The sequence below is a fragment of the Lepisma saccharinum genome, chromosome 27 (assembly GCF_977018435.1).
Source record: "Lepisma saccharinum chromosome 27, izLepSacc3.1, whole genome shotgun sequence".
In the NCBI taxonomy this organism is placed as follows: Eukaryota; Metazoa; Arthropoda; class Insecta; order Zygentoma; family Lepismatidae; genus Lepisma; species Lepisma saccharinum.
In genome coordinates this window covers 16060890-16086512 of record NC_139255.1, presented here as the reverse complement: position 1 = coordinate 16086512, position 25623 = coordinate 16060890, and the positions used below count along the sequence as shown (strand labels likewise).

Genomic DNA, 25623 nt, shown 5'->3' with positions numbered 1-25623 from the left:
TTTAGGTCAGATCTGGAAGACAAGAACCTGCTTCGTTACCAAGAGAAGAAAAGTTTCCTTAAGCAGAGATTTTTGAGCTATGTGCATCTTAAAATAAATAATATTAATATGCACAAACATATACTTAACATAATTAGTAATAATGTGATAGTGTTAATATGTACGGTTACACACTATCAACATTTAAGCTAGATATTAGAAAAGCGAATGGACGTTCGTATTCTAATGTTAATAACTTAAGAAAATAGAACAATAATTATAAGAAAGTTTTAACTTTCCTTTTGGATTGTGCAAAGCAGATGTAATGAATATATCCAAATATGTTATACAAATACTAAACATACATTAAATTGGAGCACTTTCCGGTTTTCGTAATCTAAAATAAATATCGAGGGAGAATCAAATGAAAACCGCAATTAATTTTCTCCACAATTTTAATGCAACGAAAATGTTTGGTTGTACATTATTTTTGTACATAGTCCCCTCCCAGTTCAATACATTTACGCCATCGGATAGGTAGTGCTTTGATACCGCGTTAGAAAATATATTTCGGTTGACTGTGTAGCCACTCGTGCACCGCCGATACGTCTTCATCAGACTTGAACCTCTGCCCTCCAAGGTTCTCCTTTAATGGACCAAAGATGTGGGAATCAGATGGTGCCAAAGCTGGTGAGTGTGGCGGATGTGATAGGCACTTGAAGCGTAGGTCATCGATGGTTTTCGTGGTTGCACGAGCAGAATGAGGACGGGTGTTATCAAGTAAAAGCAAAAAACCTGCACTCAGCAATCCCCTTCGCTTTGTGCGTATCGCTGGCCTCAAGTGATTCTTGCGAAGGTCGGTGTAGGTGGCACTAGTCGCTGTCGTACGTGGGGGCATGTATTGTTCCAGAATACTACCTTTCTTATCCCAGAATAAAGTCAACATGACTTTCGCTGCAGAAGGCTGGCTGCGAAACTTCTTTGGTTTCGGCGAAGACGAATGTAGCCATTGTTTGCTTTCACTTTTTGTCTCCGGTTGAAAATGTTGCACCCAAATTTCAACACCGGTGAAAATGTGAGCTACAAAATCCTCACCCTCCTCTTCATAACGCCTCAGCAGTTTCTTTCAGTTCCTGCGTCAGCTGTCGAGGAACCCACCTGGCGGACACTTTTATGTAGCGGAGGTCATCATGCACTATGTGTTGTACTTAACCGAAGCTCATATTCAGCAAGGAAGCAATTTCAGCCAGGGTGACACGCCGGTTTTCCTGAATAAGCCGATATGCTGTGGCTATGGACTTCTCTGTCACAACTCGCTGAGCCTGACCCGGACGGGGAGCATCAGTCAATGAAGTCGTACCTTCTCCGAATTTCTTGCACCAATCGTAGGCTTACCGCTGTGACAGACAGGCGTCCCCATACTTCGCCTGCATTCTCCGATGAATATTAGCTGGTTTCATACCTTCACTCAATAATAATCGCTTGGTGCAACTGCGTAGTGGTGCCGCCATCTTGAATCAGCTGTTACTCACATCCAACCCCACCTACCGCCACTGCTTTGTACTACCACCTTAGAAAGACGTCAAGGACTGTGTCTGCAAATTTGCAAACGCCTAGAAAGAAAAAAGATAATTAATTGCACTTTTGCGGTATTCATTTGATTCCCTCTCGAATACTTTAATATTTGAAAGTTTTATCCAATTTTAAGACTTCAGTATTGTGATTGATTTTCTGCATTTTTTATTTACATTTATTTCCAAACCGTCCCTCACCGTGGCCGTACGGTCTTAGGCGTCATGCTTTCTGCTTCGGCTACAGGACATGCGAAGGTTCGAGTCTCCTGGGGATGGCATAACAACTTTTCTCCTGAGATTATGTATTAGACCACTGAACTACGAATGAGTAGCATAACCCTATCATGGAAACCTACAATAGTCACTGCGGGTTCGTCGTACTGACCACGTCTCCTCGTAACAGATTGGATTATCTTCAACCTTGGCATGTGGTAATGAGGCTGCCAGGTGGTATGCATGTCCTGGCCCTCACGGGCAGTTGTTGATGCGTTGGTAATATTATTATGATATTTTATGAATTATTAGAAATTTTAGATTTACGGCTGATTGAGTCTTTTTAGATCTCTTCTACCGCCTGTCTCCGTGGCGGAGTATTTTGTATAACACGGGTCACGCGTTCAAACCATAGTTGAGATGGTTATGTGTCACTGTATTAATTTCGACATTTCTTCACAACTTACCCAAACATGAAAAATTGTCTTGAAATAAAAAGAAACTCAAATAATGAAGGGGTGTAATGGATGATCTTTCGAGTTTCAAGTTAAATATTGCTTTAAGTCCATTTTATGCACATATAGGCTAATCGGAACTGGATCTACATTTTCAAGTGGGACCGAATCATTTTGTTGTAAAGTTTCACCGTGTATCGAACCCGGGACTCCTTTCTTACAACAAAATAGTTTTAATACTCGTAATTGTCTATAGTTTAATAGGAATGCAATTTTAATATTTTTAAAAGTGCCTACTTATTTTTATCCTTGATTTTAGTATGTAATATTTATTATGTGCTGGAAATAAATTTCCATGTTTTAGGCCACTATGTTATAGCCTAGGAAGTTCTTATACGCTTGTATGTTCTACCTTAGCGCATAACCATAAGCTATAACGCTATATAATCCCCAAGATGCATTACTGTAAGAAAACGTTCTGGCGCTGAATGTCTCCCAAGAATGGTATACATGGATGACACACGCACACACATCTCAAACTAAATTTTTCCAATAGGAAATCACCGAGAGAATGTGTTTATGCACACGGCTGCCTGTATGTTGCTAAGAAGCCTTGTGTTCACATACCTGTAACCCACGCAAGAAGTACCAGTATCGTGGTACGAAGTTAGTCGTTTATTTTGGAAAATCACAACGTGTGGGTACTATCAGTAAGATCCTTCATATTTCGGATACCTGCAATGCCCATTGTAGACAAACAAAATAATTTGATCTTTCTAAATGTATTGGTCAGTATGTAACCGTTAATTAAATTTTCATATTTTAGTAAAATAATTTTGTAATTATTATTAATAAATGTTTGTTCATCATAAAGATTTATTCCAGACACCTACACGTGTTAGAAGAAAGATATTGTAGTGTATAAGGCTTATCTTTAATTTAACATTTTCATCTCGTTAGCTTTAACATTAAAATTCATATAAAACAATTGTAGAATGTAGATTTTATGTTTGTACTGGACTAGGTCGAGTATTGTACCAAATATGTAATCTTGTGTACATGGAACTAACATCGCACTACTTCTTTGCTTTCTCCGAATAACTCTAGTAGAGCCATGTCAAACTTGTGGCCCACGTGCCATATGAGACCCAACTTAGAGCTGTTGGCCATTTTGAAGGAGGAATGGAAGCCACTCTCGACCGGCATTTACCGACGCCTGGTGGGAAGACTTCCTCGAAGGGTAGAGGTTGTGATACTGGTGAATGGCGTACGTACCCCATAATGACAGCAGACCAGCTCCTGGTTAGCACATTCCTACGAGTGTACGATTATTATTAACTGATTGATTGATTTGGTGTTTTAATTGCACATAATGTACAGTAAGGCTAATCGGGACTGGACCTACAGTTTAGAGTTGAATCCGAAACACTATGTGCCTCCACCTGGTATCGAACCCCGGACCCCTTAATTACAAGGCGACGACGCTACCACTGCGCCATCGGGGATGCCCTGTCGGTTGTTATTGGCAATAACAATACTGGCATGTTGTATATATAGAGAGTGTACCATAAATGATAGCGCAAATTGAAAGAGACTCAGTAAACATGGGGTTGCAAACCAAGTGTTTTTGAGATAATTGCGAATGTGTGGTCACAATCTTCCACTGACTTGATTGCTTGTACACATCGTATGCTTTTCATGTGGGAGGTACCATAGTCCCATTTGGCAACAAATGACAAAATTGAAAGATTAACCTCGCTAGGCATTACTGTTTAATTTATTACCAAGGAATATTGCACTGTTCATATGTTACATGGTCAGCAGTGTTCTGTTTTATACAAATAAACCTCGGAGTGCGCAAGGAGACAAGCGTACAAGGTGTACAAACAGCCAAGTCAGTGATAGTAACCATACATTCGCAATTGTCTCACAAGCGTGTTCGTTTGCTACCCCCATGTTCACTGAGCCTTTTTACTTACACTGTCGTCTCCTTTTCACCGTCTCAGTTTTTGCTATCACTTCTGGTACACCCTGAATATTTCAAAGCAGCCTCTGCTGGTACGACGTGGGACTGTCATGCAGGTGAACCTGGTACGATTTCCGAGATGTTTGAGTTCAGAGGTGGAATATCTGAAGCACTGGTCCTGCATGGAATGGCTTTGGGGTAAACCCAACTGGTACCCGAGGGCGACTCTGAGAGGTAAAGGTGGGCTGAGTGTGGTGCTGACCACATCACCTCCAGGAATGGCTAATATTTAGTATGGGTTACGCCTTAAATCCAACATCTGCAATGTGCAGAGGATAGGACACACACACGCTTAGTTCTTTTATATTCGAATCTTTCTATGAGTGCAAAACATTTGTTCTGCCTAATACAGGTATCGACATTATTATATCCGAAATATGTTAATGCAAACTGACAGAGTCCTTGAGTTTTAAGCTTTCTTTCCACTTTGGCAAAATACCATGAAACAATTCCGTAGCGAGACACGAAGCAGCACTCGTGTTTTCCAAGCACTAACGACGCAGCTCATTAACAACAGTGCACATCTCATCAGATACTGGAAAACTAATGATAGAACTCATTAGTGAAAATCAGGGAGTAGAGGCTACATTGGGCTTCTCCTTCTCTACTTGAAGAAGATAGAGAGATGGATTACGTCAATCAATTTGTCAGGCGGCAAGAAGAAAAGTAGAAACAATATTCTTCTGCGTTGAGAGGATCATAAATCTCCATCTTTGATGAACAAGTCTCTCCGATTGTTCAGAAAGTGCTAATTTAACTTTGTGAAACAAATACAATGATTCATTCCAACAGTAAGGATGAATATACAAGCATTATTAAGTAAAATCCGCTTCAAACACTAGAACGAATAAAAAAATATTACATAAATTCGGAACGTTAAGTAAACCTATAGAAAGACGAGCTTACGAATATTCATTTCACCAGTGGCAGCGATTAGGGGGGCGATAGGGGCGGTTGCCTCCCTCACTATGCAATACCTTATATACCAAGAGAAAGTAAACTGTACTTGCCCGTATGTATTGATGTAATATGGCAACGCGTGCTTTTCCTGTACCGACGTCATTTTTGTTTGAGCGAAACTAGCGCCGCTACACCTAGTTGTACATGTATGAAAATTTGCTGGACCACACTCACAAATGTACTAATGCTATTGCAATGCTTGTTAACAAAAAACTCGATTTGTTGAAATGAAATTAGGCTAATATTTAAAAACTTCCAATTTCAATCCGGACGCGTATTTACAAACCATATAGTTCTGCAGAACCTCCAGCGATATGTGGCTTCTGAATTGCTGTCATTACTGAAACATTTCATTATCTAATGCTCTTTCAAACAAAATGGTGTTAGAGACAACGTCAGAAGGCAGGGTTCACATTTTTCAGTGTAGATTTCATAGATCCATCACAACAAGTTAAGAAACCCTTTAAAGTTAGGTTAAACTTTAGCACATTTTTAAAATTAATGTTTTTAAAGACAGAACAACAAAACTCTTCTTGAAGGGAAATGATGTTCCACTTTTCAACATTTTTCACCATTTTTGTGATATTTATTCTTTATTTTACAAAATTTGCCGTACATTTGGGTTCGTTCAACACATTCTCTGTTATACAAGGGTCGTTCAAGGTTGACCGGGATTTTCGTACGTAAAAAATCGATGAATAGCCGGATCATGATGAAACGTGCGGGTGACGTAATGTATTCCTTCGCGAGTAACTAGCGCCCGGCATGACGTATTTCGCGCATGCGCAGCAGTTGCAGCGAACATGGCGGAAAGCAGTGTGTCTGTGGCTGTGGAGCAGCGGTGTGTAATCAAATTTCTCGTGAAGGAGAAAGTGAAACCAGCTGAGATTTTCAGACGATTGCAAGCACAGTATGGTGAACAACAAACGATGTCGCGGACAAGAGTGTACGAATGGTGTGAGCAGTTTCGCGAAGGACGGGAGCTGGTGATAAATGAAGCGCATGGACACATTCGCCCGACTGCAGTCACATCAGTGAATATCGCACGTGTTGAGCAAATGATTCTTGAGAACCGGCGAGTAACAGTGCGGGATATTGCTGCCGAGGTGAATATCAGTGTCGGGAGTGTTGAGACAATCATTCACGACCACTTACGCTTCCGCAAAATCTGTGCAAGGTGGATTCCCCGCCAGCTGACATTCGATCAGAGGTGGACACGCAGGACGGTCTGTGAACAGCTTCTGAATCGGTTTCGAGCAGAAGGTGATGAATTGTTGCAATCCATCATCACGTGTGATGAAACATGGTTGCACAATTCAACCCCAGAGACCAAAAGACGCAGCATGGAGTGGCTGCATAAAGGTTCCCCGCCCCCCAAGAAAAGCAAAACGCAGCCGTCCGCTGGAAAGATCATGGCAAGTGTCTTCTGGGACATGAAGGGCGTTATCCATGTGGATTTTCTGGACAAAGGGAGCACGATTAATGCCCAGTATTACTCCACATTGTTGAGTGGTGCTGTACGAAAGTCCATTCGCAAGAAAAGACCTGGGATGTTGTCTGGAAATGTCATTCTTCTCCATGACAATGCCCGCCCTCACACGGCCAATGTGACAACAACAACTCTGGCCGACATGCGCTGGGAAGTTCTGCCCTATCCCCCCTACAGTCCGGATTTAGCCCCCAGTGATTATCATTTGTTTGCACCCCTTAAAGACCATCTGGGAGGTAAGAAATTCACGACAGACGAAGCACTGCGGAGCGATGTCCTCAACATGCCTACGACAACAACCAAGTTCTTTCTACGCCAAAGGAATTCGGGAGCTTCCAGAACGATGGCAACGGTGCCTCGGCGCGCACGGAGAATACTTTGAAAAAACTGACATAGTTTGGTGTTTCTTCTGCTACCTATTTCCTCTGCAGAAATAAAAGTTCCGGTCAACCTTGAACGACATTAGCCGCATTATAAATTCCACTGTTCCATTTAAGTGAAGTAAATGTAAAATTTCAGAAAAAGTATCATAAGAATATACATCCGTCGCCATTTCGCCCCTGTTGTATATTTAGTACTTTGTCACGTCCATATCATCTTATTATCTATAATTGTTATTATTGATATTCTAACATAAAATGAATTTATTCTGTATTTTCAAGATTAAAGAAAAAACAAATACATAAAAATATCCATTCATGTATTTTCTATATAGAGAGTGGTCTCAAAGTGGGCGTACGCCACCATTTCCAACACTGGTTATGGTTGAATCCTTGAAATGAAGACATACCTAATGGTTTAAGAGTCCAGAACAACGATACGGAAACTATCATTTTCGTAGCCATTTTCTGCGTCATGTTCTGGCAAATATTTTTTTCGGATATTAATACGAGGTCACGTAGGTGAAGGCAACTTTCACAGCTGCTCGTAACACTTGTGACGTGTGATGACGGTTATTTCAGATGACGTCGGAACAACATGAAACCTGCCTCAACATGGCACAGAATTCGGTTGTCCTTCTAAAATGGCGGTCTCCTCTCTGATGTTCCGGACTCTTAATGAAGTAGGTACTTGTCCATATGAAGCATTCAACCATAAGCATCCCAGTGTCAAATATAAAGAGGGGTTTGCCCACTTGATGCTCACTCTGTATTTGATCAAACACTTCTTCAATTTATTTTTGTTTCGCTTCACATACAAGTTGAAACCAAACGTTGCATACATTAAGGAAGTCTGGTTTTGCCCAATGTGTCGTATAAAGTCTAAGAGCGGGGATCGTGGATAGGCTATGACAGCCTTTAGCCACTCGCTTGTTAGGCGAGAGGAACGTTGTAAAAGGAAGGGGGTAGCTCTGGAGAGCACGTCGACACTAAACTACAAGGGGACTAGCCCCGTAAATAAGAACACACGGACATATTTTTAAACACTACCTTTGACTGAACAGGCAGGGGAAGGAAAGACAAGGAATGTTCGTTACCTGGAGTTCTACGGCGATCTCTTCTCCGCTGGTCCTTGGATCGACGTGGTCCTACTCTGAAACAAAACGGACGAGGGAGCAACTCCGGGCTCCAAACTCTGTACTTTCGCCGACCGATATTCTAACGATAACTTTAACTTCCCGATTGTTCGTTTTCTCCTTTTTCTGAACTTACGATGCCTTTGGAGCTCTCTCGCGTAAACTGCAAACAACTAGACACGGATTTCTTTTGTAATAACTACTTCATCTGACTGACGGAAGACAACTAAGACTGAGATTTTCTCACGCGACCTATTTATGTGAAATTTGAACTATCGGCCGTTACGACGCTTGCTTCGATCGCGTCCTCTCGCAACGGCAATCCTGAGGAAGAACGCTGATTCCTTATTTCATTTTCTAATGCAATGTCAGCGGAGTTTTTCCAACTCCGCTGAAGGACGCTGTCGCGATGAGCTTTTAAGAAGCTCTTTCTTCAATGCTTCAGCGGAACCCTTTTTATAACGTGATTAGCTTATTTATTTATGATACCCGGGTCCTAGGTTCGATTCACGTCTGCGGCGTGATACGGTGTTTACATACTTATTTCTACGTATATGTATAGGCAGTGATCGAATTGGGCCGGTATGAGCGGGTATGGCGTATTAAATTAAGATGCCGAATAGCATACCTGCAGTAAATCTTTAAAATTGCCACTTATTTATTGGGGCTGATCGCACAAGTAGCTACGCAATGGCCAACAATGCACTCGCTCATTTCTATTTCTCTCTCTCAGTTCTTACACGTTTAAGTTGTACCGTACAGCACTCTGCACTCTTCCGCCACCCTCGAATACTCTTTGTCGATCATACGTCATGTGAAAGTCAACACTAGCGTCGAGAATGTTCTAAAAAATCTGAACTGAACCAAATACTCAATCAAGAAAATCAACCAGTAACGTATTTAGAATTGTATAAAATATTGGTAAGAAAGGACGGCCTTTTATATATTTACCATATGACATAACTGCAATAAATTATACTCAATGTATCGGTTGGCACGATAAATCACAGTGATCATGAAAGGTTAACTTTGTAGCTGATTCTTCTAGCGTTCCGAACTTCAGCAAGTGAGTGGTTTAATGTCAAATACATTATTAGTCAATACAATTCATGCGTGGCACAAATAAAAAAGGAACGCAGTTTGTTGTGATAAAAGAGAGATAATGAGAAAAGATGCATTATTTAAGAAATAACAAAGAAAGGATTGCATCAAAAGACAGGTGTGTGCATACAAGCATGCCGGTAGTAATGTACTTGTATTTCCAATTGGGCCACTGTGTTTAAGTAATCTGATATCGTGTAGAATCCTGAATTCTCCATTTTGGAAACATGAAAGAGTACACAGGATATCCTCGTGAATTCCTTGAGGCCATTAATCATTTGGCGGACGCTTCAATATATTTAGAGTTCCGGGCTCATCTGAATATGCATGCAATTAGGAATACTTAACTTTAAACCCTGAACGTAAGAGCCTTTTCATCGCTTTAAGTCACGTGCAATTAATCAAAATTAAAGACATGTTGACACGACGTTAATAACTTATTTACACAGAGGTTGGAGAGACGGGGAGGAAAAAAAAAACTTTGCATATTACGTTCCCGCGAAGCTCATGAAACGAATAGAAATTCTCAGCTACATAAAATTATGGGTACGATTTGCAGTGTGCGAATTAACGGGGGGATTCCAAGGATTTCCCTCCCCCACAGGAAATGTTATCTCCGGCATAAGAATTTTTTAAATTCCTGCCAGGGCTGTTTTATCCCTGTGAAATAAAATTGAATATAAAGCATTATAGGATACCATGTCTTAACTATGTAGCAAAACCCAATTGAAATATCATTCATGTCCAATAATGATCCAGTCCTTAAAAATTTCCCTGCCGAAAGACACCATGCTGCAGCTGATCAACCTCCACAAGCAGAGAAAACAACAGGCTACTTTTCAATTGAGTTTTCATGGCATAATTATTATATTTTACATATATCAAAGTGCTCACAAGAAACTTGTAAGTAGCTTAAATGAACATTAAGTTCGAACTTGTCAATATAAATTTGGTATAGTTTTCGGTGTTATTAGTGTGATAGCTTCTTTTCACTGTATAACATAGCAGTTCAGATCCGATTTACACTATAAGTCCAGTCACGATTAACGTTCTGTGCATAAAGTTGACTTAATACAAAAACTTTGAAAGAGAATGCGTTTTGCGTATGATTTTGGGTTTCCTTACTATATGTAAACTATATGTAAATTTTATCATAATATTTAATGACCTAGGTTTTTAAGGTACTTAGAACCGGAAGGCAATAATCTAATTTACCGAATTGTAACATATGTACAAATGTGCGTACCAAAAAATAAAACCAAAATGAAATCACAAACACTGCACTTGGTGTGCATACCCCCGAAGCGAAAAGCTTACTTCGCACAGTCACGAACATACTATAAATCGACAGAAAATATTCTTATCTTTATTAAATTAAAAACAACAATAATATATTTCGTGAACAGTACTTGGTAATGGCAAGTTTATTGAAGATCTTCCTAAGGTTTTTGCTATTATTACGTTCATGTTTCTGCATATACGTATTAATGCTTGTGTTTTTGACGTGAATAATTCTTCTTGTTCTCGTACTTACATGCATTCTGAATATACTTATTAAGATTATGAGTTATTTTCTCTATGTAATTAAACTGGTTTTCACTAAATCTGAAGTGTATTTCCGAAAATAACATCAATAATAATAGAAATGCTTAAACATTTTCATGGACCTCCCCAAAAGCGAAGTGGTAGCGTCGTCGCCTTGTAATCAAAGGGTCCCAGTTCGATACCCGGTGGAGGCACACAGTGGTCCGGATCTCACTTTAAACTGTAGGTCCAGTCCCGTTTATCCTTACTGTGTATAAAATGGACTTAAAACACCAACCCAATCAGTAAATGATCCTGTAGAGTAATAGGTTAAGCTGCTTTTGATTATGGAATGTTTATAGGAACATAAGTAAGGTAAAATAATCTGTGAATACAATGGTACAATGGTAACGTGCAATGGTACAATGGTAACGTGCCATTAATTATTAGAATTATAGGAGAATGTTTCAATAACGTGGGCGCATGTTTCGAACCCTGCTGCAACCTTGAAGAGATGTGCGTCCAAAAATAAATCATCTATATATACTGTAGATGCAACCGCAATTTCGATTCATCGTAAATAATGTAAAGAAAATAACTATTAAAAAGACTTGCCGCAAAACGAAGCTAAGGAAACAATCTATATATAGCCTCTGCCGCAAATAAACATTGCACATTATGTATGGTTAAGGTAGTCCCCCTTGGATACGACACCATACCATGAAGACACATTTAGGGAATTTGGTTGTAGGGCCCCACAACATATTCTCGATCTCGGCCAATTTGGCGGTGATGTGATCAGAAAAACGATCCGGTCCCCTTTACCATTCAGTGTTTCCCCCAGGTACCAATTTATTTCAGACTGTGTGAGACCGATGTCGCTCTATGTAGGGACAAGGCCGGTAAAATTATTACCTTAGAACACCCAAACCAGGAATCGAATCAGTCTCTCCCGTGTGGCAGTCAGACACCCTACCGACTAGACCACGGGGGCCCTGATTCTATATTGCAAAAAAAATGTATATTTTCAGGAACCGATTCATCTACAATGGAGTATTTTTAATAGCCCACATAGACTAATAAAAGCACAAGAAAGTGGTGTCTATAAAAATGATTTACCTCAATACAAAAATCTTTAATTTTGAAAGACCGTGTATATATAAAAGGCCCGTTTTTAGAGAGTCTATATATATAGCTCCGCTAAGTTAATGGGTTAATATATCAATATTTCAATATTCTGTTGATACTTATACAGTTAAGTGTATACCGCATTCCTATTTAGGAGTTGTCCCTTTCTGAACGTGAGAATATTCTAGAACAGAGATAATGAAATCCCATGGCGGAAACGGAAGAAAATGAGGTTTCAAGAAAAGTTTCTGTTGACTCAGAAACTTAATTTTCGAAATAAGAACCGCATCGTGTTCAACTTTATTCATTTTTCGTTTCTGTTTCATATTTGTACATCAAAGTGAAAAAACTAATTTAACGTATAAGTAACGTCAACTGAGGATTTTTGGCAAAAAAGGAAGAGTAAAATATAAGACAATCATTTTCCGTAAATCATCTGCTAAAAGGATGGGCCGCTGATCTCTCAGCGTATCTTTCCTAGCATCAAGGAAGTGCTACTCAGAGCCCACGGGCTCTCATGAAAGGAACAAAGAGAGCGAAGGAAAACCGCCCTGGGCTGGGAGCGACGGCTCAATGAAGGCGAACAAAGATGTAACTTCACAAGAAAGGAAAGGCTGAATTCTGAGACAGAAAATTTCAGACAATGAATTTCAGGGTTAACTGCCAACGATTGAACAGTCGTATAACACTGCAATACGGGGGAAATGTGGTAAATGGGGCCGAAAAAGTAAGAACCATAAGGAAGGGGAACTTTAAAATTTTTGAGAGAAAGGCTTCAGGAATTCCGAACAATGGCTATTTTCACCGTTCGAGACACATGACGTAATCAGATAGAGTTGTCACCTTGCATAAGAAAGTGACGTGGATTGCTTGATGGGAGACCAGGGGAGAGGGTTCGAGAAGTTAAGTCTCAGAACGACTTTCTTTTTGAGATGCGCGAACATTTTCCACATTTCAATATCTTCATTCTCTGTATGAGAGGTTTAACGTTTGCGATATTCAAGTTATTATTTTTAATTAAAATTTTTCACTGTTATGTCTATTTGTCATCCACTTGTTGACTAACCCACGATTCCAACATAATATACACCGTGTCCATAAATATACGGTCATACTTTAAAGTGGTATTACGTCGCTTTGAATAATCGTATTTAAATTAAATTGGTGACATTTGAAAGAAAAACTCAAATATTTTTGTGCATGTCAATGGACACTAATATCAGCAATGGACAACAATGAACGAGATCAAACATAGAAACTGAAATAAATTCAGTCCTGACAAAAATGGACGATGCGGGTTCATTCTTGGATATTTAGCAGGCAGGCAGGTTACATGTGAATGTTTTCCTTTAAAATAGTGTTGTTATTACAGAAGATTTAAGAAGTTGGTGTGTTTTAGAATATCATTACACGCAGAGTTTGGTGAAAGTTCAGCGTGCTTATAGGCGAAGGTTTCAAAATCAGGCTCCTTCACACACGTCAATTTTGAAGTGGTACCGGGATTTTGTGGATCGTGGCTGCATATGTCATCAAAGGAAAGGCCATTCAGGGAGACCATCTGTCAATGCGGGAATTCTGGAACAAGTGCGGGAGGCATTTGTTCGTAGTCCTAAGAAGTCTGTACGTAGAGCTAGTCAGCAGTTGAACATCCCTAAATCTACCGTGAGAATCCACATGCAATTTTGGAAGTTGAAAGAGACTTCCCTAAAGTGAATGTCTTTTGTGCCGTATCGAAACGTCAAGTCTATGGCCCATTTTTCTTTCGAGAGGCCACTGTGAAAGGTCCAGCTTATCTTGACATGCTCACTGAATGGTTATTTCCACAATTGGAAGAAAATGAAGGCAATTGTTTGGGATAGATTAGTGTATGTATTATTATTTGTGTTATCAATGTGTGAAAATTTGTGTATCTTAAGTATTCATTATACTTGTCGCCACTAGGTGGCAGGACAGTGCAGACTCTGCTTCGGAGACTGTGCAGGGCGTGGTACGTATCGGGAAATACCCGCACTGTACGAGAGAACAGCGAGAGACATTGCTACACGGTGGTCAACTCCATTCCAATGTAGACCAGTGTCAGTGTACATTAAATAGTGTATATAATCAGTCCAGTGTTTAAATAAGAAACGCAACATTTTATGGTCATCTCCGGGCAGGATTAGTTTACCAAGGGAACAATCTCTGTGAGATATGACGTGTTACGCATCAGAACAAACGTCTCAACTCGCCCGCCATGGAAAGAACGAGTGTTTTCGCGCGGTGTCGAAGTGACTTTGTATGCAGTGTTCCAGTTACAGATGTGTACTGACATTCGTACTTACGTCAATATATGGTTGCATGTTATGTGCTCAATCGTAGAACTTTCTGTGTCACAGTACTTATTACGTATTACGTGTAATTTTCCATCACAACGGTTACGCGTGTGGTTTGAACAGACATTCCGTATCGTTATCGCGCGTACGTCGAATGTTTTGTTAGAAGACCGAGTTATACACGGTAGTATTCAGTGGACAATAAGTTATCTGTTACGATAACTCAACACGGGAACGAGTATCATAAATTTGGACAGTTTCGAGCATCCACTACAGTATCCTGCTGTCGGCTGAAGTGACGTCATCGCCAACACCCAGGGAAGCTTCAGATCAAGGTCAGTAGTTAGCTAGGCTCGCACCATATTTTGTTTACTCTTTCCTCACGTACTATTTCCTACATATCTTGCCCTCTTTCCTTCGCGATGGATGAAGAAGAGAAAAGAGTGTTGATACGTAAGAGAGCTGGATTTAAGGGCCAGTTAACACGAACACAAGCATTTGTCAATGCCTTTGAAGATACGGGGGAAGTTCAAGAAGTAAGGGTCCGTTTACAGAATTTAACACCTTTGTGGGAAAAATATGATGAAGTTCAAACACGTTTAGAAGTAGAAGATATAAACGAGAATCACGAACCTCACAGGGGAGATTTTGAAGAAGTTTACTACAAGGTATGGGGTAAAATGGAATCCATTATAGACAAACATAAACAAGCACAAGCTGCACCTACAAATGGATCGGATGTTGTAAACAATGCTTCATCATTAGGTACCAAGCACATCAAATTACCCACGGTATCTTTACCCACGTTTCACGGTAATTATCAGGATTGGTTAGCATATTCAGATGCATTTCAGGCTATGGTTCACACAAATGACAATATTCCTAAAATACAGAAATTCCACTACTTGCGTTCATCATTGGAATCTGAAGCAAGAACACTTATCGATACTTTGCCCATGACCGATTCAAATTACGATATTGCATGGCAATTGTTGAAAGATAGGTATGAGAATAAACGACTGATAGCAGCAAGTCATGTCAATAACATCTTGCATGTGAACGCAATTAACAAGGAAAATGCCACAGAATTACGTCAGTTCATCAATGACGTCACCAGTAACTTAAATGCTCTTCGAGCTCTTGAATTACAAACACCGTTAGAAGATGTTATTTTGATACATCATTTTTTGGCTCAACTAGATTCTCACACAAGAAGGGAATGGGAATTAAGCCATACCAATCAGTCGTTCCCTACACTAAAGGTACTGTTCATCTTTGTAGAACAAAAATGTCAAGCTTTGGAATCAATGAAATCTGTTCACGTAAACAAAAATGTCAATGAACACAAGGTTAGCCCTAAACAGAAACACATCCGTCAGTCAAATTCTTACCTGACAACTACAAATACACAATGCTATTTCTGTAAATTAGCACATTCCTTATATTCATGCAAGTCTTTTGCAGGCGCAAGTCTGAAGCAGAAACAAGAGTGTGTGCGCAACAACAAACTTTGTTATAATTGTCTCAGATAGAATCATAATTTTAGGAACTGTACTTCAGGTAATTGTAGACGCTGTGGATTGAAACACAATTCACTGTTGCATCCAGACGAAGGCGGTAAACGAGGAGGTCCTCTAAGGCAAGACCAACCAAGGAATGACTCACCAGACACGAGGAATGAAGCTGCAAGGACAACTTCAGTACAATCTTCATACTGCACATTTAAGAGTAAACCAAGATCACACGTTCTGCTATCAACAGCTTTAGTAGAAGTTACCGATTCTAGAGGACAGCCACATACATGTAGAGCTCTCCTGGACAGTGGGTCTCAGTCAAATTTCATCAAGGAAGATCTTGTTCAGAGACTACAGTTGCGAAAGCAGAAAAATCATATTCCAATCAGAGGAATCAATAACGTTTCATCGGAAGCCAAGCACAGTGTAGACATTCAGCTGCGCTCAAGAGTGTCAGACTTCCAGACTTCACTTACTTGTCTGATACTCCCACGCATCACAGGGAACGTACCTTCTCAAGTTATTCATCATGAACATTGGAACCTACCAACCGACATTGAGTTAGCAGATCCAGATTTCTACAAACCAGAAGGGATAGATCTACTAATTGGATCGGAACTTTACTTGCACTTACTTCTTCCTGAAAGACAAACGAGAGATGAAAACTATCCAGTTCTTCAAAATACTGAATTAGGTTGGATTTTAGCTGGTCGGATGGAACAGCCTGTAGAACCTAGTACACCCACAGTAGCATGTTTTGTACGCATGGAGGATAATTTGGATTCTCAATTACGGCGTTTTTTCGAGTTGGAGGAAATGTACTCGAAACAAAAAACAGCTGAAGAAGTAGCTTGTGAAAACCACTTCAATCAACACACCACCAGAGATGAAACAGGGCGTTTCATTGTTCGTCTCCCATTTCGATCAGACCATACAGAGCTAGGACGTTCATACAACCAGGCATTATTCAGATTACATCAGTTAGAGAAGAGGTTTCAACAACAACCAAAGTTGAAAGAGGAGTATGGCAGAATACTCGAGGAGTATGAAATGTTGGGACACATGAAGCCAGTACAACCAGATCTAAATGAAGCTGATGACGTGTCATACTATTTACCACATCATCCAGTATTCAAACCTAGTAGCAGCAGCACGAAGACCAGAATTGTTTTTGATGCATCAGCAAAAACAACAAATGGAGTCTCATTAAACGATATACTGATGGTCGGTCCAACCACACATGACGATCTTCAGTCTATAGCTCTTCGCTTCAGAACGCACAAGGTTGTATTTACGGCAGACGCCGAGAAGATGTTCAGACAAATTCTGATTCATCCAGATGACACTAAGTTTCAACGCATACTTTGGAGAAATTCTACAGATATGCCAGTACAAACGTTCGAGCTCACAAGAGTCACATTTGGTTTGGCATCATCACCGTTTTTGGCGACCAAAACATTGCAGCAGTTAGCTGAAGTGGAAGCAACCAAGTTTCCGAATGCATCCAAAGTTTTACAACGAGATGTTTACGTTGATGACCTTCTCACTGGAGCCAACAGTATTGAAGAAGCTAGACAATTGCAAGGAGAACTAATCGATTTACTGAATTCAGCAGGATTCACTTTGAAGAAATGGTGTTCTAATCATCCAGAACTTCTTGAAGCAGTACCAGCTACTCATAAATGCAACTACCATTTCAGTTCGACAAGGGAGCAAGCGTTACGGCTTTAGGCCTCACGTGGGATCCAGTCACCGATAAATTGCAAGCAAATAACAAGGAGATAGTGTCATGTTTTGAAGACAACATCACTAAACGACAAGTAGCTTCTATTGTCGCATCAATCTTTGATCCTTTGGGACTAGTGAGTCCAATAGTAATTTCTTACAAGATACTTCTACAACAATTATGGTTCCATAACATGGAATGGGACGATAAGTTACCAGAACAACTCAACATGGAGTGGAAACGTTTGTTTCAACAGCTACCAAACATTAATCAGATACAAGTTAACAGATTTGTGCTAGTTCAAGGAAAAGTGGTTGACATTCAACTCCACGGATTTTCAGATGCATCGCAAGTTGCATATGGCTGTTGTTTGTATCTTAGATCAACAAATGAAAATGGTGAAACCACTGTACATTTACTTTGTTCACGTTCGCGTGTGGCACCTATAAGAAGAATCACTCTTCCTCGTCTTGAATTGTGCGCTGCCTTGTTGCTGGCGAAACTAACACACAAGGTGTTACAACTACTGCAATTGGAAGTCAGTAGAATCAATCTGTGGACCGATTCGAAGATCGTACTGGCGTGGCTTGCATCACCTGCAAGACGATGGAAAACCTTTGTAGCGAATAGAGTTTCACAAATTCAAGAATGTACTAAGCCTCAGTACTGGAAACATGTAGTGTCAGCACAGAACCCCGCAGATTTAATCAGCAGAGGGACAAATGTAGACTCACTACACACCTCTCAAATGTGGTTTCATGGCCCTGATTGGTTATCACTTCCAACAACAGCATTGCCTTCGAGTCCAACATCGTCAAGGGATGATGACTTCGAACTCGACGAACTTGAAGAACAAAGAACAACTACAGTAAGTCTAGTCACAAATGCACCAACAATAGAATTATCAGCAGATTTTCGTCGTTATTGAAACTTCAAAGAGTGATTGCATATTGTTTGAGATTTCTACACAATGCGAGGAACAAACAAGAGAAACACATGGGATCATTGTCAGCAAGTGACTTAAGATCAGCATTGCATACTTGCATTAGAAGCATGCAACACAAAGTTTATGGAAAGGAAATACGAGAATTGTCTTCTAACAGTCAGGTGTTAAAGGATAGTAAACTTTCAGACTTGCATCCTTTCCTCGATAACAAGCAAGTACTCAGAGTTGGAGGAAGACTTAGACACTCGCAGCTACCATATGATAGCAAACATCAAATCATATTGCCACCGAAGCATCATTTAACTGAATTGATCATTCTTTCAGAACACCACAGGCTATTACATGCAGGACCGCAACTCCTTATATCTTCATTACGACAGGAGTACTGGATACCAAGAGCCAGACAAGTGGTCAGAGCTATTCTGCATAAGTGCCTCATTTGTTTCAAATTAAGGGCATCTATTTCCAACCAGCTCATGGGACAATTACCACCATCCAGAATACAGTCCACTAGACCATTTCTAAACACTGGAGTTGATTACGCTGGATCAATTATCATCAAGCCGTCAATCACTAGAAGCAAATCAAGGCTGAAAGCATATGTAGCAGTATTTGTATGCTTTGCCACCAAGGCTATACACCTAGAATTGGTCGGAGATCTCAGCACCAAGTCATTCATTGCTGCTTTGCAAAGATTTACGGCACGCAGAGGAAAATGTCTGAACTTGTACAGCGACAACGGAAGAAATTTCGTCGGTGCCAATCGTGAATTACAAGAGTTGAAGAATTTATTCCAATCATCAGACTTCAGCAAGTCTATAGAAGACCATGCAGCTCAGGAAGGATTCAAATGGCATTTTCTCCCACCCAATAGCCCAAATATGGCTGGACTTTGTGAAGCAGGAGTGAAGTCCATAAAGCATCACCTGAGGAGAATCGTAGGGAACTCTGCTCTCACTTTCGAAGAACTTGAAACACTCTTAGTTCAAATCGAAGCCTGTCTTAACTCAAGGCCCCTCACAGTATTGTCACATGACCCTACAGATCCCAGTTTTATAACCCCTGGCCATTTCCTTATTGGTGCACCCCTAACTAGTTTTCCTGAGCCTAGTCTAACTAACATCAAAGAATCCAGTTTATCCAGATGGCAGAGATTGCAGCAGATGTACCAACAACTATGGGACCGTTGGTCAAAGGACTACTTGCATTCCTTGCAACAGAGGACCAAGTGGAACACCCAAAAGAAGAATTTGGAACCAGGAACAGTGGTCTTAGTGAAGGAAGATCACCTACCTCCACTTACATGGAAACTTGCTATAGTTGAACAAGTGCATCCTGGTGCGGATGGACTAGTGCGTGTTGCAACTGTTCGCACTTCGTCTTCAACTTATAAACGTCCAGTTAACAAACTAGTGCCTCTTCCAATAGATCATTAGTTGTACTTTGTTGATCGACTCGATCAAGAGGGGGGACTATGTTTGGGATAGATTAGTGTATGTATTATTATTTGTGTTATCAATGTGTGAAAATTTGTGTATCTTAAGTATTCATTATACTTGTCGCCACTAGGTGGCAGGACAGTGCAGACTCTGCTTCGGAGACTGTGCAGGGCGTGGTACGTATCGGGAAATACCCGCACTGTACGAGAGAACAGCGAGAGACATTGCTACACGGTGGTCAACTCCATTCCAATGTAGTCCAGTGTCAGTGTACATTAAATAGTGTATATAATCAGTCCAGTGTTTAAATAAGAAACGCAACAGCAATGAATTTATTTTTCAACAAGATTGAGCACCTCCTCACTGGCATTTACATGTTCGGAAACATCTGAATGAGCGGCTTCCAGGAAATGGATTGGACGTGCCGGAAATGATGATAATGTCTTCTACAATTGGCCGCCGAGGTCACCTGACTTGTAGTCTGTGACGTTTTTTTATAGGGTTACATAAAATATTGTGTCTATGTACCCCCATTGCCTCAAAACCTGCAAGAACTGCAAATTCGCATCATTTCTGCAATCCAGTCCATCCCTGTGGATATGTTGGAGCCTGTGTGACATGAATGGGAATATCACCTTGATGTCTGCAGGGCCACTCGTGGGGGCCACATTCAATGTCTATGAGTTGTAAAATAAAATATTTGAGTTTTTCTTTCAAATATCACCAATTTCATTTAAATACGATTATCCAAAGCGACGTAATACCACATTAAAGTATGAGAGTATATTTATGGACAAGCTGTATAATTCACTGAGTTCTACCACAGCTGCTTGAAATAGTTATTTGGTGTATTATATTGACGGCGAGTAGCACATCAAAGTTCTACAACCTATTCGTATCGTGTTTGCAACACACTGACCAGTATTGTAGACAGACAAAGTGCAAAACGACAGAAGATTGTACATCAATATACCCATTCAGTGAATATATATGTGTATGTTAGAGTAGAAGATTTGTAGGTTTCCTTTAGAAAATTATAGTTGCAAATACACTTACTATTTCGTGTATATCTATTAATTTAATATTTAATATGAAGGTATGTCTTAAAAAAATATGAAAAACATCCTAAAATTAGTATAGTGTATTAAACTAGCAACAGCTCATTTTCAGTTAATTTTTAAATCAGGATTTCAAATCTACAAATCAAGGATAACACAACAGGACTCAAATTAAATTAATTGTTAATATTTAATCAGGAACGTTTCTAGATAAAAAACAAGATTATTGTGTTGAACTGTTAAACAGATTCGAGATTTTGAAGCTTTTAGATCACGTATTAAACGGACACTAAAGTAGCAGATATAAATTCATATTAAGTATAGGGTTTTCCAATAACAATGATATCATTTTGAAATGAACTGGCAACTATGCTTCAAATGTTATAACTGTCAGCAATTGTCATTTGTCTTTATTATACTGTGACAATTCATCATGGCTAAATACACGATTCAAGAACGTTGTTTTATTATTTAAAAAAGAAAATGAAAAATATAAGTTCTTTTGTGAATAATTTTGTACAAAAAAATTATCTTCTCAGATGAAGCTCATTTCTGATTAAGTTGATATGTTAACAAACAAAATTGTCATTTTTGCATCAACAAAAGGTGACTGTATGGTGTGGTTTATGGTATGGTGGCATTATAGGACCATTTGTTTTCCGAAACGAGGTAGGAGATGCAGTTACAGTGTCTGGTGAGCGGTACCGATTGATGTTAAAAGATTTTTGTGGCCAAAGTTAGATGAAATTGATTTGGAGGACATGTGGTCAAAACAAGACGGTTCCACGTGTCACACTTCTAATGTCACTATCGACGTATTGCAATAACAGTTTGGTGAAAATATAGTTTCAAGAAATGCAACTGTTATTTGGCCCCCAAGAAGGTGTGATTTAACTCCTTGAGATTGCTCTTTGTGGGGTTATTTGAAATCTATAGTCTATGCAAACAGACCACGAACTCTTGATGCATTAAGATTGAACATCGAACGCTGCATTCGTGACATCAGGCCCGAGATATTGCACCACAAAGTCATCGAAAATTGGGTTCATCGAATTCACTCGTGTGCACGAAGTCGAGGTGGACACTTAAATGATGTGTTATTCAAAACATAATGTAATAAACTATGCTTCAAAATAACATAAAAAGTTTGGTTGTATCTGAAATAGTTTTTATTTCATTTCATTGTAAAATCATATCGTTCTTATTGGAAACCCCTATGTAAGTGTAAGTGAAAGTATGTGTTATGCAGTGGAAACATCAACTGAAGAAACTATAAGATAGCACAAACCAACCCAGAGTGTGTTATAAGCTAATAGAAAGTAGAAATCGTACTATGCTAAAGTTGATAAATAACAAATATGTATTAATTTTATACAATTGAAAGTGAGTTTGTGTGATCGATCGTAAGAACTAAACTAAATACATTTAAAAAGTAAATTTAATGAAAATTAATAAAATAGCATATATAACATCCAATATTTGTTTGTAACAGTTGGGCTGAAAAGTTCGTAGGCTGACTCATAGATGGCGTTACTAGAATTAAATCCATGTGATTTTTACTTAGTACTAACCTTCAAAAGATACGTGTATAAATTTCACAGCTGCCGGATAATTAGTTCGTGAAATATAGCATTGTGAGTGAAGCAGCTTTTGTTATTGTGAAAAAATGGATAAAAAAAGAATTTCGTGTGTTAATAAAGCATTGCTTTTTGGCGAAAAAAAATACTGTTGAAGCCAAGGCTTGGCTTGATAAACATTATTCGGACTCTGCACCAGGAAAATCAACCGTTGAAAAGTGGTTTGCTAAATTTAAACGAGGCGAAATGAGCATCGAAGACGATGCACGCAGTGGACGCCCCAAAGAGGCTGTTACCGACGAAAACATCAAAAAAGTCCACAAAATAATTTTAAATGATCGTAAAGTGAAGTTGATCGAGATAGCTGAGACTTTCAAAGGAACGTGTTGGACATATTGTGCATGAATATTTGAACATGAGAAAGCTGTGTGCAAAATGGGTGCCGCGCGTTCTCACAATCGACAATGCACCGTGTCACAAATCAATGAAAACGATGGCAAAATTATATGAATTAGACTACGAATTGCTTCCCCATCCACCATATTCTCCAGATCTGGCCCCCAGTGACTTTTTCCTGTTTGCAGACCTTAAAAGAATGCTCGCTGGAAAGAAATTTAGCACTGATGAAGAGGTAATCGCCGAAACTGAGGCCTATTTTGAGGCTAAAGAGAAATCGTACTATAAAAATGGCATCGAAAAATTGTATGACCGCTATAATCGTTGTATCGTCCTCGAAGGCAACTATATTGAATAATAAAATCGAATTTTGTCAAAAAAATATTTTTTACTATGTTAGCCTACGAACTTTTCAGCCCAACTGTTATTTTATAAAAGTGTAAATGACTTTGTAAATATCTGTGTCAATATAAAATACTCCAATAATTGATAAATGGGCACGCAGAAGGGTTATCAGGATAAATAAAATACATGTATATCCAGATGATATTAAACATTAGGAATAGTAAACCTACGAGACGCAGTTCTGTGCGTAATGCGCAATGAAGTGAGAGACGAGAGGTTCGAACACTTGAAGGGATAGGTTTTATCATTGTGTTCATTCCATCGTCAATGATATTGTTTAATGCAATCTTAATAAGACCATTCTCTATTCTAAAGAAATGAACAATGAACAACAATGTGAGCCTTAAACGAACCAAGTCAAATTTTGATAAATAATTCCGTGGTGAAGTTGTTAACAACTTTTGTTTAATTGCATTATTTATTGAGTAGAAAAAAACGTTCCTAGGTCCAGCTAATGAGAATAAAGTCCCTTGTTATTTTTTTTTGCGTATTATTATTAGTAGCGGTACGCATACATTTTCCCAGGTGCTGACAACGTAAAGCTGTATATTCACAATCTAATTCTTACCTTTATGTAAGTTCTGCGGAAATAGATCAAATTCATATTGTCCGCAGTAACCAAGTAATGTTTTGGTTTTGGACTTGGTAAGTCTTTTGTGGGTGTCCGAACCCCCTCGACACTACTGTGGTCCCAAAATGTTCGGATTTTACACGCTAACCTTGTGAAACGTTAATGGGAGACCACGTTTCCATTAACTTTGGATAATGTTTCCATTACATATACGAACGAAATCAGTTAATTTCTAAAAAAAAAAAAAAGAAATATTGCCATTGATGATAGAACACTGATGATGATATATTCTAATTGGCATAAGTGAGACATATTAATACAGAAGCAATTTTCAAAATATGAAACTCGTGTTTTAATGATTGCATTTCAACTTAAGGGGTCTAACAAATTTAATAATATATACGAAAACTGAAAATCTTGAAAAAATAATTTGAAGACAGCATTTCTTACATTGAGCAATAAAATCGTCTTCTAGAACTGTTTGTAACTGCTTTGAAACATTCCAAAATGCCTAGTTTGATAAGTTACCTCATTTGTCACAAGATCCTTTGGCATAAACTCTAGAGTTAGTGTAATTTGCAACAAGGTGGTTTTGCAGCAATATCTTCATGTATTTCTGATGCTTAAATTGATTAATTGGTAAGCATTTTCGATATTATGATTTCGATCACGTGAAACCAGAATTAGCTTGAATTGCACTGAGACGCGGAGAAACGCGTCAGCAGAACTTAACTAATCCGTTTCCGGCGTTTCGGTGTGCGTTTACCCATAAGATAACATGCAGACTTCTGGCATGGAAATTCCGTACTTCGGTTCCACGCGTTTACCTGTAGTGGGCGTTACGCCATTTGATTTCAATAGAAGCAGACAACAGATGTTTTGTTGCTTTCTGTTCCGGAGCTTCTCTGAGTCTCGGTGGGCGTGAAGCTTATTTGACCGTAACAAGCTCACTGGAGTAATGCCCAAATTACATAGGAAAATAAGTACAAACTAAATGAAATTAGATGGTATACACTATATGTTTTGTCTACTCTTATGGCTTGTGACCCTCATGCTCGCAAGGGAATTTAGGAACGGGAAATACGCAGCAGACTAACCAGACAACCTGTGGCGCAGAGAGTTACAACGTCGCGGGAGAATGTGCTATGCGCACCTCGTTCTACAGGCAGATGCGTTTCTTGTGGCGCTGGATTAGTCGCTTCACTGCTCACCACTTTCCTTGCCAGCTTGTAGAGCACCCACCGTAAGACTGGACAGGAGCTAGAATGAGTAGAGGAAGCGGGGGCTAGTTGCAACAGGGGTAGGTTGAAACACTGTAAATATCTCCTCAACTTAAAGAGTTACGAAAACGAACTTGCACTTCACGCATGCGCATTTTGTGGAGGAAGAAACGTTCTAGATTATTGGTGCACGCGAGCTGATAACAGTTACAGGTAATAAGAATTGTTTGTTTTCAGACCAGGTGAGTAAAATTTGAATATTTTTTTTTTAAATGACTGGCGACTAGGACAAGTAACTGTCGTTGACTATGTTGCTATTAATGATACACATGTACTTTCACCTGTAAAAGAATAACAGCTATGTTTACAATGAGATTCGTGTTGAAGACATTTTCGTCCTTTTGTTAAGTAAAGTGGGTGAGGGATAAGTTGCAACAGGTGGAAGGGAGTGAGTACCGTGTATACAGTGTGACGAGTGGGCACATTTCAAGAAA

The 25623-nt window shown here is 39.4% G+C and overlaps 2 protein-coding genes across 2 annotated transcripts; both read left to right on the top strand.

Moving 5' to 3' along the window:
- The first annotated feature begins 14699 nt into the window (after positions 1-14699).
- On the top strand, positions 14700-17522 carry LOC145980161 (uncharacterized). The gene is made up of 2 exons (XM_083113200.1): positions 14700-15393; positions 15886-17522. The coding sequence occupies exons 1-2, from the start codon at positions 14700-14702 to the stop codon at positions 17520-17522; spliced, it is 2331 nt and encodes a 776-aa protein (XP_082969326.1).
- Positions 17523-18570: 1048 nt separating this feature from the next.
- On the top strand, positions 18571-19899 carry LOC145980159 (uncharacterized). The gene has a single exon (XM_083113199.1). The coding sequence runs from the start codon at positions 18571-18573 to the stop codon at positions 19897-19899; it is 1329 nt and encodes a 442-aa protein (XP_082969325.1).
- Positions 19900-25623: the final 5724 nt, after the last annotated feature.